General features: G+C 35.9%; 1 protein-coding gene across 1 annotated transcript; it reads right to left on the bottom strand.

The window, feature by feature from the left end:
• Positions 1-10,579: 10,579 nt before the first annotated feature.
• PSRP5 (plastid-specific 50S ribosomal protein 5) lies at positions 10,580-12,065 on the bottom strand. The gene is made up of 2 exons (XM_010253499.3): positions 11,899-12,065; positions 10,580-11,156 (listed from the first exon to the last, which is right to left on the bottom strand). Exons 1-2 carry the CDS (start codon positions 11,981-11,983, stop codon positions 10,807-10,809), a joined length of 435 nt encoding a protein of 144 aa, XP_010251801.1. The 5' UTR covers positions 11,984-12,065; the 3' UTR covers positions 10,580-10,806.
• Positions 12,066-14,093: the final 2,028 nt, after the last annotated feature.

The following is a 14,093-nucleotide window of genomic DNA, read 5'->3' as shown; positions in this document are numbered from 1 at the left end:
ATCCCACTTCTCTACATGTGTGGATAAGTGTCGGCATAATTATCGCATGACCGTTGTCATCTCTCTCTCATTAGGTCCTGTATTGCTAATGAATTATTGTTATCTCTTGCTTACATTATTTGAATTGATGATGTGATTATTGGGAGATGTTTTTAATACATAGCGATATGTGCAGTGACGTGACGTAAGACGTCGTTTCTCTACTTTTTCCTTAAAATCAAAAACAACATTATTTATCTGATTCAATTTTAAGTACGAAAGTAACAGGCTAACACCTACATACAAGTGGATATTAGGAATACTGTCGGTGTCAGGCAAAAATAGAAGGGGATGCTATGGCAATGTGAATCCCAAGCAAATAACATGTGAAAGATAACAACCAACTTGGAAGTTCAATTCTGTCAGATGTGAAGAGAAGGAAAACAAGGGGCTGCCTATGCTTTTCGGATGTATGCTGAGTTTTTTGCACCCTAAACAAACAGAGCCTTTAGATTGATAGGAAATATATAGATTTCCATTCTCATCCAACATCCTAACCCTCTCTCATTCACTATATCTCGAAGAGAGTAACTAGGATTTTTAGGATGGAAGAGAATGTCTGTTCTGAAGAGAGAAATTTATCATTTATCATTTTAATAAATGTGTTTGAAATTCTAACTTAATATTTTCTTGAAAATTCCAATTTAATTTAGTAAATTATTTGAATCTTTTTCTATCGTCATCCAAACATTATCCCAACTATAAACTGGCTACATGCATGAATCCTGTTTGGCCAATCCATTTCCTTTAAATTATTAATTTGTAAGGTTCTTCAAGTGGATTTAAGGGTCTGTCCCAACATTGCCTCTCATCTATCGAACGTTAAAAAGAGAGATTGTATCAGTAGGGACCGATGTCTACGGGTAGTTTTAAATGGTAAACCCAACTTGACCCAACCCTGCAGGGTTGAGTTAGGATCAGGTTTCTCGGGTGTAGGGTTGGATTAATATTTTGAGCCTATGGTACTATTTCAAATCGGTTTGGTTGACATGTCCCATTTGATCAAAATGCCCTTCTATATAGGTAAGGTTCAAAGTATCGACATGTATCAGCCTATATCGGCCTATACGTATTTGTTGCCAATGCTCTGTGTTGCTGTTTGCCATGCATCATAGCAATTCTGTATTCCATGGCAGTTCGGGAAGGTGCATCTGAAGATGATATCAAGACCCTTCCAAGATATAGGTTTCGCCAGGTTAACAAACAAGAGACATCTGTGTTGGATAAGAAATAACAAGTTGCAGTGGCTGTAATGGAGCCAAGCACCAGTGAATTCATACATGAACTTGCCCTCCCACCAGAAGATTCTGTAAGATTGTTTCAATGTTTAAGTATTTATGCAGTGATAGAATGTTGTCCCTGTAGATGAAGTAGCACATAATGATCTGACTAGAATTCTGGTAAATACTTAGAATATGAATTACATTAAGGGGTGTTCTTTTTTTGGATTTGGAGAGGGGAGAAAGTTGGTCAATAGGATTTTGGTTCCCATTGACCAAGATTCCCATGTTCTTTTTTCAATTTTTTGTGGGGACCAGGAAAGACCAGGAAAAGTTTATTTTAATTTCCTGGGTATCACTTACCTAGTAAAGTGATACCCATCTCTTAGGTGGGTAAATACCTTTTCCACATAGAGACAAAGTTACAAACACTTGAATGGGACAAAAATGTCCCTTTTAATAATGGATTTCTATGGCTAAAATGGTCATTGCCTTATTTACCTAAGAAATAAAAGAACATGGGTAAATACACTCACCTGAATAAATGTTTCCCACAAAAAAAAACTTACCCATAAATTATATTTACCCAGATAAATAACTTAACGAAAAGCGAACAAGGCCTAAAAAGCTAATCTGAGCTGATGATAAGACTAATATGCATTGCAAAACAGAATATATCTGAATTCATAGATGAATTAATTTAATATCATCCTATGTCATATATGAACCTGAGGTCACTATACATAGAAATAAAATTCCACATATTCCCAGATACATTGATTTCAACATTGTTTAGAATTAAAAGCTTATTTGATTACCTATTCAATGGCCTGGATGTCATTTGGGGGAATGATTAGAAAAGACAAATCTGTGTAATGAAATGAAGTATATGGTGTTGAATGGAAGAGGTTGTCAGAAGGAAAAAGGTTATATTTTAGAAAATGGAGATGACACTGGACCTGCATCTATTTCATAGTCTTAAAAATGTGAGCTTATTTCTTTTTACAGGCATTAAGAAGAGAAAATTAGGTATATTTTAGGTTTTATTGGAATATCATCAAGAGAGAATTTGATTTGGTGGAGACATGGATGTGGAAGCCCCCGTCAGTGTTCTGCTTACAGCTTGATCCTTTCCAAGGTTTTGAACCTGCTTAGATAAAAGCTTTTGAATGGTAGCATATGATGCATTTAGTGGGCTTTACTCATGATATTTATCTCAGTATTTCTTGTATTTTTGGTTTAGGGGGTGGTGGGGGAGGGGGTTTCTGAACAAAGAAATCTGACAAATTTGAAATCTTTATTATTTTGTATGATATTAGGACAGAAACAGAGTACTGGGTTCCTCCTTTTTCCAGCTGATACAATGGAGGATGACTTGGAAAGACTTGATCCTTTAGGTGATGGGTGACTGTATTTGGTAATACCACAATGGGCAAGTCATTGGAGAACCATGGTTAAAAGAGTTCAACATTTCATAGACATGAATTCAATGAATTATCTACCATTTCTGAAGTTTGCAGAGGTGGCATCCTCAAGGATAAGGAAGCTTTACACTGCATTAGGGGTACCTCTTCAAAGGGATACCCTCCACATGCATAAATGTCATGGCTAATTCAAGATAAATCCAACACATCAGTAGGGAGCCTTTTGGATTTTGGCCATGTATTTGATTCTTCCGGCCACATCAACCCTGTACCTTATATTGGTGTTTTGGCCAAGTTGAGTTAATAAATATGAATTAAGGGTCCATTTGGTTCGCAGTTGGAATCGAAATCGAAATCCTCTGGAGTCGGAATCGGAATGGTCCATTCCCATAATCTGTTTAGTTCAGACAAGAATGGGAATGAAAATTAAAATCAGCAGGAATGGGATTTAATTCTCAAGGGAGAGGCAGGGAATGGCCATTCCCTCAAATGGGGGAATGCCATTCCAGCAGGAATAGGAATAGGAGTCCGAATCCGCCCAACCAAACAGTTGGAATCAGAATAGCCCGTTCCGATTCTGATTCCAGACCCCTATTCCCGCGAAGCAAACAGGGCCTAAGGCACAGTTTGGAAAAGGTACAAATACATTTAATGTCTTATGGCAAGACATTAAATGCCCTGTTTGTCTTATGGCAAACGGGGCCTATTCGTCAGTTTTTCGGTATTTTAATTTTTACAATATATATTATGAAAATATATAATAAAAAATTATACATACACATATAATATTATATTTTAAATAATAAATAATATATCATATATTATAAATATATATTTATCTATATAATGCATATTTATTAATTTATATAATATACATAAATATATATAACATATAGAAATATATGTATATCGGTCGGTTCGGTTAATCGCCGGTTTTCTATATTGGTTAACCAAAACTGAACCGATATCTTCAATTTTTTAAAAACACCAAACTGAAATCGAACCGACCCATTCAGTTAATCGATTTTCGGTTTGGTTTCAGTCAGTTTGGTTTTTCGATTTTTTTTGCTCACCCCTAGTAAATTCCCAGCTAGGTTATTTAGACTTCTAGAATTGCATGTCTTTACACCACTTTTCACATGTTTTTTTTTTTTTTACAATGTTAAATTAAATTCTATTGGCTTGCCAAATTAGCTGGAAGCATCACTGAGAAGTTATTTAATGCTTGTCTAAAATGGGGGTGGTCTCTGAGCTCTGTGAGAAGTGGCTAGGATGACTATAGAAGTTATTGAGACATTGGGATCTGTTAGAAAATATATTATTACCAATGGGACATGGTTTTTATAACATTAATTTTTTTGGATAAATTGCAGATTAGTACCAGGCCTAGTGCCACTTTGGTATCTGAATTTCAAAACATTTCAATCCAGTAACTGAATTCCCAAAACATCCTAGTTTAGTTTAAAATCATTAACCGCTATTAAGTGGCATGTGAAAAGATGCAAATGCCCTTTAGTATCATCTAATTTTCTTTATCAATAATCTAAGTGCCCAAATCTAAATGCTTAAGGAAAAAGATGATGAACAAAGTCTTATTTCAAAGGACAATTTTGATATTTTCAAAAGTTTCAAGTAATATATCATCAGGTGATACAGATAACCGACAGACTACTCATTATAGGGACTAAACTGAGATATTTTGAAAGTTCAAGTACTGAATTGGCACATTTTAAATCCTAATCTTTTTTATAGCTATTGGGACTTTGGGAGCTGTAGCTTTGTGCTATAGCTGGCTCGTTTTTTTTTTTTTTTTTGGTAAACGATTGGTATAACTCATTTAAATAAGCCTCTATAGCATGCATAAAACAAAGAAATGTATCGGGCATGCCCGTCATCGAACAATATCGTAGGGTTGTTCAAGGAATGTTGCATTTGCTTTTTCTGAGTGTGTGGATGGAGCAGCAGAGCTGCACACGCTTCCTTGCAATCATCATTCATTCTGGACGCATTATCATATCCAGATAAATGCGACATGTCCTCTTTGGGCTGGTCTAACTCTATCCATATCCTCTAAAAGCCACTGTTTTCCCATTTCTAATGTGGCTCCTACTTTAGGCTCAGTTTGGAAGGAGTACAAATGCAAATATGTAGAATAAAAAACTTTATATTTTACATTATTTTGTATATATATGTATTGTATGTATTTGCATTTGTATTCTTTCCAAACTGAGGAATACAAATACAAATATGTACAGTATAAATACATACAAAATAATACAAAATGCAAAGTTGTGTATTTGACATATTTGTATTTATACTCCTTCCAAACTGAACCTTACACGTATTATTAAACTATTAAACTATATTTTGTTTGGAACCACTGTTGTTTCTGCCTAAAATGTTTTGTGTTGATCAGTAAAAATTGACGTACAACTATTATTTGAGGCTGTGTTTATGGTCAAAATAGCAAGCCTTAAAAATGCATGTGTGGGTGATTGGTTGTTTGCATAGAAAGGCCAAATTGAACTTTTTTTTGTTCCTAGGTGAAGTCTAATCATTCTAGCTTGAGTGATTCTCATATATGATCGATGTGAACACATCTCTCAGCTATTTGTATCGATTAACTTAAATTGACAAGGTGATCTTGAGAGGTGCACTAATGGGTTAGTAAATGAAAAAGGATTGTAGACAGGGGAGGACCCTGTGGTTGACTTGGCAATTAAAATGGGGCTAAAGGTGGACAAGGCCAAGGAGATGGATCCTTCACTTAAGAAAGGCAATAAGAAGGTGGGTAAAAGAAAGAAGATGTGGAAGAAGATAAGGAATTTAGTGCTATGGGGGAAGAAGAAAGGGAGGACTGTAGTTGGTCAAGGGTTTGGGGACTTTATTAGCCTTCACCATAAAGATCATTAGCTAAAATGTAAGGGGTCTAGGGAGTGCCACAAAGAGGAGAGAAGTAAAGGGAGTGTTGAGGAAAGAAAAACCTGACCTAGTGTAAAACTCAGGAGGTTGATAGTAAATGGATTAGAGGATTTTGGGGAGAAAGGAACTTAAGATGGAGCTTTGCCCCATTTTGGGGAGCCTCAAGGGGCATGATAGTAGTCTGGAGGGAGGAAACAATATACTCTTCTGAGGAATTAGTGACGAAATTCTCAGTCTCAGTAAAACTCAGGAATGTACATGATGGTTTGAATGGGTGCTTACAAATGTCTACAGATCAAACTCATATTAGAGAGACAATTTTGTTTTGGGATGAACTGGCAGATATAAGAGGGCTACGGGAGGAGCTCTGGTATTTAGGAGGAGATTTTAGCACAATCAGAGATATAGAAGAAACAAATGGGAGTAGGGGAAGGGTTACTACAAGTATAAGGAAATCCAATGAGTTCATGGAGGATTTTGAACTGAAAGACTTCCCTCTCGGGCATTCTAAGTTTACTTGGTCAAATTTTCAGGCTAACCCAATCTACTCTAAGCTTGATAGATTTTTAGTTTCTCTAGATTAGGAAGAACATTGGACAAAATTGTTGGGAAGAACATTGCCTAGGATCACTGGCCGATATGCCCATTTCATAAGAGATTTGATGGGGGCCCATCCCCTTTTAGATTTGAAAATAGGTGGTTTACTCATCTAGAATTTAAAGCCAGAGTCAAGGAGTGGTGGGATACTCCGGTTCACTATACATAGAAATAAAATTCCACATATGAACACTTTCCAACTTTCCCAGATACCTATTCAATGGCCTGGATGTCATTTGAGGGAATGGTTAGAAAAGAAAAATCTGTGTAATGAAATGAAGTATAAGGTGTTGAATGGAGGAGGTTGTCAGAAGGAAAAAGGTTATATTTTAGAAAATGGAGATGATACTTGGACCTGCATCTATTTCGTAGTTTTAAAAAATGTGAGCTTATTTCTTTATACAGGCATTAAGAAGAGAATAATTAGGTGCATTCTAGGTTTTATTGGAATATCATTAAGAGAATTTGATTTGGCGGTGGAGACATGGATATGGAAGTCCCCGTCAGTGTTCTGCTTACGGTTGATCCTTTCCAAGATTTTGAACCTGCTTGCCCTTCAAGAAAAAAGCTTTTGAATGGTAGCATATGATGCATTATTGCATTTAGTGGGCTTTGCTCATGATTTTTATCTCAGTATTTATTGTATTTTTGGTTTAGGCGGTGATGGGGGAGGGGATTTCTGAACAAAGAAATCTGATAAATTTGGAATCTTTACTAGGGCTGTTCATAAGAAGCCCAATCCGACCAAACCGATCCAACTCACGTCGGCCGGGTTTTTATCAGCACGGGTCGGTTTCGGGTTGTGCAAATTCCTAAACTGATGATTCGGGTCAGTTTCGATTTTCACATATGAAAACCGAAACCGACTCGAACCGAACCGACTTAGTTCCTAGTTCAAACATGAAGTTCCAAAGCCCATTAGGCCACCTAGTTTTTGAATGGTTGCAAGAAACTTTGAATTAGTGAATAGTGATTAATGAACAACTTTTGTGATTAACTTTTTATTTAAATTTTATCATAAAAGATGGCTGAAATGATGTTCAATTTATGACTGTTTTTAAAATTAGCAAGATTTTATCACAGGGATGAACTTAGAACTAAAACCGACCCAACCCGACTCAAACCGACCAGGTCAGTTTTGCTTAACACTGGGTCGGTTTCGGTTTCTATGTCAAGTAACCCGACCAGGTCGGGTCGGTTGGAAAAACTACAGTAAACCGACCCAACCCGACCTGTGAACAGCCCTAATCTTTACTATTTTGTATGATATTAGGACACAAATAGAGTACTGGGTTCCCTCTTTTTCCCAGCTGATACAATGAAGGATGACTTGGAAAGTCTTGATCCTTTAGGTGATGGATGACTGTATTTGGTAATTAATACCACAATGAACAAATCATTGGAGAGCCGTGTTAAAAGAGTTCAACATTTCATAGACATGAATTCAATGAATCATCTACCATTTCTGAAATTTGCAGAGGTGGCATCCTGAAGGGATAAGGAAGCTTTACACTGCATTAGGGGTACCACTTCACCAATCCTTAAATGAGAACCGTAAATTAGTAGAGAAAAGGATAGAGATAGAACGACCCCCTCAAAAGAGATGAAATATAAGAAATAAATTTAAGAGCAAAGTTCTTAAACTACCATTATGCTTTAGTTAATTGACTAACTCTATCCTTATTGTTTACATATATTGTCTTAGAGTACCTCCTAAGTATTCTAATAATTGTCTAAAATCTCCCCAACTTTCGTGATCGATACTTTTTTCAAAAATTCAACGATTGGGAGCTGGATCTAGTGGCCTTATCTTTTCGAAATCCTTCAAAATCAGCAGCTGATCTTGCAAGTCCAAGATACAAGATGCTGGAAATGGACAAGTTCTGGAGTGTTCTCTGTCAAGTCCTTCTATTTGGGTCTTGTAGGAGAGGCAAGAGAGTCTTTCCCGAGCAAAATTAATGTGGAAAGCAGCAGGCCCTTCTAAAGTAAAATTCTTCCTGTGGGTGGCTGTTTTGGACAAATGCTTGACTAAGGCCATGTTGGTGAAAAAGGGGTTTAATGTCCCCGACTTGCTCTGTGTTCTCTGCAATCGAGTGGTGGAGACATCGAGCCACTTATTTCTGCAATGTAGCTTCAGTGCTTCAATATGGAACTACTTTGTGAATGCCATAAATTTGAACTGGTGTGTTCCAAGGTCGGTGAAGGACCTGTTAAAACGATGGCCAATCCAGGGTATGTCTAAAAAGGGGAAGGTATGTTCATCCTCAATTCCGGCTGCAGTATTGTGGGCCATCTGGCCGGAAAGAAATTGCAGAATTTTTTAACAGAAGCTGGCTTCAGAAGCAGTGATAACCAATGCAGCAGTAGGTTTCTTAAAGAGCTGGTTGTTATGTACAGTTACTCATTGTACAAAAAACCTTGCTTTGATATTAATACAGCATACTATACTTTACCTTTCCCAAAAAAAAAAAAAGAAAAAAAATGAGTGCAAGAGTTTTCATTATGGCAGTTTCAACTATAGTTTACCCCCTTCTATGATGGAAATATTACCTCACCTTCTACATCAAAAGAAATGAAGCCTGATGATAACTTGTATCAAGCTTGATAATCAAAAGCAAGGAGCTCAAAGCCCTGTATGCAAGGACTTCGCATGTTTAATGAAAGAGAAACCATGTAAAGAAATATGCATACAGAAAGCCTTTATACATGGAAAGAAAACTAAAAAAATAATGATAATTGAGCCCTAATGATGCCTAAAATTATTAGAATTGAAGACATGAATTTCTTCAACATGGGTATCTTCACCATTTCCCTCTCTAATTTGCCTATTACTACACCACCCAGTCACTTTAGTTGACCAAGAAATTATTTCCAAGATGAAATGGGCTAACCATCCACCAAATCAACATTCTTTCCTGGGGACTGGATCCACTTCGCTAGCATATGTTGTTCTTTTGGCACTAGAATATTAACTTAACGTCTCACTAGAAACCACCTTCACATAAATAGTTATCAGATCCATGCATAAGGGTGTTTGGATATCATGTTTCTAGAAACTTGAAAACATAAGCTCGTCAACAGGAAAAACAGGGGGCTGGGGGTCACACAGAAATGCTAAAATTGAATAGATAACAGTTAAGGATTCAAGAACTTCTTCCCTACTTCAAAATTAAATGATTCCATCCATGGGACCCTCCTGAGGGAACTGAACGTTACAGAGATCCTAGATGAAAACAAAAATTATATGTTCTATCAGCATCATCTTGTTTGTATGCTCACCAGTCAATCTTTCACTGGAGAATATCTCTAACAGAAAACTCGGACTGTTAGGAATAACTTAATCATTTGTCCAGTTTAATAATGTCAATTTTTCTTTACATTAGGTCAGGCTACTAACACAACTAAGATTCAATATCACCAACAGATGGAAAAATACAATAGAACTACTGCTGGTAGTGGAAGAAAAGGGAATATGGAAGAATTCGAAGGGCGATATGAAGACACTGAAAATTTTGTTTAGCATTTTATTAAAATTATTATCTCAAGACCTTGCTCAATTTGTTTAATGTCACCAAGGATAAGTTCTAATTATGGAGGTAGGGCTGTAATCAGGCTGGATTCAGATTAGATCCAGCCATATCCAAATCCAATTTGAAACTTCGTCCAAATCCAATAGGGTTAAATTTGCATCCAATCCAATTATTAAATGGATGCAGGTTCTAAGATCTGAATCCAAACAACCAGATTGGATTGGGCTTCAGACTTTTGGAGTCTAGCTGATATTCTTATTTACCAAGATCATGATTCTACTACTCAATTCATGGACTCATGACATGAGAAACTGGACTATTAATGATGAACTCCAAAAGGAAAAGTCGACCAACTGATGAAGCTTTTAGTGCCACAAAGTAACAATGTGCAGAGAGTAAAGACAAAGTATAAAAAAAGAATTAAGGGAATTCATTCAGCAGCAGAATCACATACAAGAGGGATTGGTAATGGCATGTAAGCAAAATGGTGGTGGTAACAAAGGATTGAAATGCAGCCAATTGTGAACCACCAATCTCTTACCAGATACAAATTTAGACCACATTCATAATATTTTCATCATGGTTAGGTGGAAAACAACTCAAGGAAAAGACCCTGTTAGATATAAATGGACAGATTATGTTGAAAAAATTGTGACATGTAGAAAATGACAATCTGCAACAGACTCAGACTAGTATGTTTCACCAAATAGGAAAAGAGAAAAAGGAAAAAGGAGGGAGAGATTTCCACTATTGGCGTACTAAGAAGCATAAGAATATCAACCCGGAGTTGCAGGGGTTCAACATGGAAAATTTAAAGAAAAAATAAAGGTTGAAAAAAAAAAAAAACTGAATCCACATAATTGACCTGTATAAATATCAGGAAATGATCATGACAATAAATTTCTACAAGCCATAACTCGATTTGACAAAACAATATTAAGGCCCTTAAAATTTGAACTGATAACAAAAAATACATTTAATAACGATCAATTCAAGACAACAATGACCAAATTGAAATGGCTTAAGCAGAAAAAGAGCAAGCTCTAAACCTGCAGGGATGACTCTGGGAAAGGGTCATACATTCTTGTTCTTCTTCATCTTTGAAGGTGGCCATCTTCCCTTCTTCCTCATTCTGCGCTTCCTGACTAGCCGCTTCCGCCGCAACCTTATCTTCTTTGCCAGTTTCATCTTCAGTTTCTGCTCCTGCATCATCTGTAGCTTGGACTCTAAAGGAAGCTTTTCAACTGAAACATTCTCTTCCTTCCCTTCAGCTGCCGATTCTGCGCTCTCTAAACCAACTCCATCTATATCTGAAGAAGCCCGAACAATTACCGCTCCCCGTTCTTGAACTCCGGACAGAAAAATTCGAACTCCATTGAAAGACTTTGGTTGCATACCAATGCATTTCTTCTGCAACCTGGACACTGAATGCCATGTACAATACAGACACCACTTAAAGCAGAAAAAAAAGAGGTAGAATTGTGTATCTCAAGATATACAAAGTAAGAAAAAGATTAAATTGAAGATGCTAAAGAAGAAAACCACATGAAAGACAAGCTTCAGCATTAGAGCAACATGGAAATATGCATATGGAGGCGGAAAAAAGGAATATACACTGGTTGAAAGAAAACCCATGTGAGAGATGAATGAAAAACAGCTAAGTCAACTGGACAAAATTGATTTGTCGCAGACGCAGTGGTAATTGCCCTAAAACGGGGATAGAGATACCGAGGAAGAAAAGAAGGAATTCTGGGCACCAAAAGAGAACCCAAATGAAAAAGTTGGACAAAACGCACAACCGAGATGAAATGTTTTTTTTTTTTTTTGATAAATACAACCGAGATGAAATGTTGAGACTTCGACCCTGAAGTATTTAAAAAAAAAAAAGACCAAAAAGATATGGGAAATGGGGAAATAACTGTAAAACAATAGCAAATTTAACAGAGAAAATGTTAGTTTTGCAAAAAAAACAAAAATTCGAAAACTTCCAATAATGCAGTCAGTCGGAAATGGATAACAAGTACAGGAAACCTAGAAACATCTAAGCTTAATAAACTCTACTCAAGTGTACCAGAAAAAATGGAAAGAGAAAGGAGACAAATAGAAAAGAACATACTTCAAAGAGAAAAAGAAGAGAGTTCAAAGGCATCTTGTATAGATTCTTACTCGGTGTTGCTGTAATGACCATTGACGGGGACGAAGGATAAGAAGAAGCAGAGGAGAGGGAGGGAGAGAACAGGAGGAGAGCCATCTCTCACGCTGTTTGGGTAGAGTTTCAGATAAGCGAACTCCCCTTTAATGAGAATCAAGTGAAAACTGAAAAGAGGATAAATAAAAGATAAACAAGAGAGGCTACTAACGTGCGCCTCTGCAAAGCAAGCCCACCCTTGAAGGCTTGAAAGACAAACTGAAAAAGTAAAATGAAAATTATTGGTGTCGTTTGACTTTTCTAAAGTACATTTATGTTTTATGAAATGAAAACTGGAATCAAGTAATTAATGTCTCTTAACATAATAATAATAATAATAATAATAATAATAATAATAATAATAATAATAATAATAATAAATATTTTTTTAATTACAAGTAATTTAAGTGTTAAGAGTATGTAATAAAAATACGACAGTGTTACAACTCAACCTTTTATTAGTAGTACTGCTAGCAAACTAATTTAAAATCTCATTACTTTTATGTAAAATTTATATTTATAAAAAGACATGGAAAATAAATTATTCAGTTGGAGTGGCTGAACTAAAATCTAAAAATGACTTTGATATTATTTTATCAAAATAAATTTATACTAGAAATAAATTTTAAATATATGTGAACATATACATTTAAATATCAAATCGTGTTTGGCATATATCTATCTATTTATCAAATCATTTTTTATGCTAGAATTATAAATGAATCGAATTTGGACTAACAGATGCCATTTAGAGCCCTTGGATTGAAGCCTAACTATGGATTGATGCCATCAACGGGTAGGATGTGTTTATGGGGGGCTACTAATAGCAATGGGGGGCTGTAATTTATAATTTTGTAGTGAGCTGCAGAGTATTTTTCCTAAAAGAATATTAGTAAAAAACAAGTATATGCAATTCTCGCTTTTGCTCAGTTGATGGTGGCTCAATCGGTAGGATCGCTGACTCATAGTAGAGACCTAGGATCAAATCCTGCTGCCACCAGGGTTGGGGGGGTTAAGAGGTTGGGAATGGTCTACCCCCCACTTCAAACCCCTATTGTGTAGTCCCATGAAACTTGAAAAACAAGACAAAGTTGGAACTCTAAAAAAGCACTCCCTTTTTTTTTGTTTCTTGTAGTGGATTTTTTAATGGGTCTCCTAATATAGGGTGAGGAACCCAAAAGAGTAACATAAGATTGTTCACTTGTTTGTTATCATTCCTGATAAAGAAATCAACTGTACAATTCATCTGATTGGTTACCACTTTTATGATGTCAGTTAATTGGTTATAACTTTTTTTCCAGTTCATGTCATTGTGGCATCATAGTCAAATCCTCCCCCCCCCCCGGCCATGAATGACAACATACAAGTACAATAAATACTCCCAATGTGGTGCGACTATTGTGTCTTGTGGCTAGCATGTTGTGATCAACACAGTTTTCAAAAAACCAAGGCAAGGCTAGGCAACAGGGAGGCACTTTTTCACCTATTCACCTAAACCATGATTTTTTTTTAACTAAAACCATGAATCCTTGGGTAATTCCCTAGGTTCTATGGCAACCAGCAATCATCTTTCACTAGTAACTGTCTATGATCTTCATAAAAGATGTACAAATCTCGTATTAAAACATCGAAAATTAATATATTCAAGACACAAAAACAAAGAAAAGAAATTCAGAAAAAAAGAGGTACAGATGCCCTGTTTTTATCCTAGGAAAAAAGGAAAAGGTAAAAGAAGAAGAAGAAGAAGAAGAAGAATGTTTGAGTAGATAATTTTATGTTTTTATTTATTAGTTCAGATACTAAATCAAGACACAATACACCAATATGTGTGTTGAGTACCCTAACATATAAGAAAATAATAAAGAGAAACGAACATTTTAACCCAAAGTAAAAAGTTTGTTTAATAATGCTTGTTTTATTATTATAACCTCATAAAATTAAGAATATAAAAATATATAATAGCAGCATTTACAAAAAAAAATAAAAATAAAAATTTGGCAATTAAGCAAGGCAACCCTCCATGAGTGCCTTGTTGATTTAACAACTATGGGTCAACTGATCTGGACTCGTGATTTTAAGAAGGTAATGTAGTATGGTGATATGGTTTATTGTCTTATGTGTAGGAGACCTAGGTTAAAATCTTCTTTGCTCCCATTGGCCTAAGAAAAGAAGA

Source organism: Nelumbo nucifera, chromosome 7, assembly GCF_055504915.1.
Source record: "Nelumbo nucifera cultivar China Antique chromosome 7, China Antique-T2T, whole genome shotgun sequence".
NCBI lineage: Eukaryota > Viridiplantae > Streptophyta > Magnoliopsida > Proteales > Nelumbonaceae > Nelumbo > Nelumbo nucifera.
Note: the sequence above shows the minus strand (reverse complement) of the source record. Positions and strands in the feature narration are given on the sequence as shown.

Excerpts from the sequence above, each read along its gene's own strand:
- PSRP5 (XM_010253499.3), bottom strand. The coding sequence starts at position 11,983 with ATGGCTCTCCTCCTGTTCTCTCCCTCCCTCTCCTCTGCTTCTTCTTAT. Across the intron at positions 11,157-11,898 it reads GGTCATTACAGCAACACCGA|TGTCCAGGTTGCAGAAGAAA; the intron begins GTAAGAATCTAT and ends CATGGCATTCAG.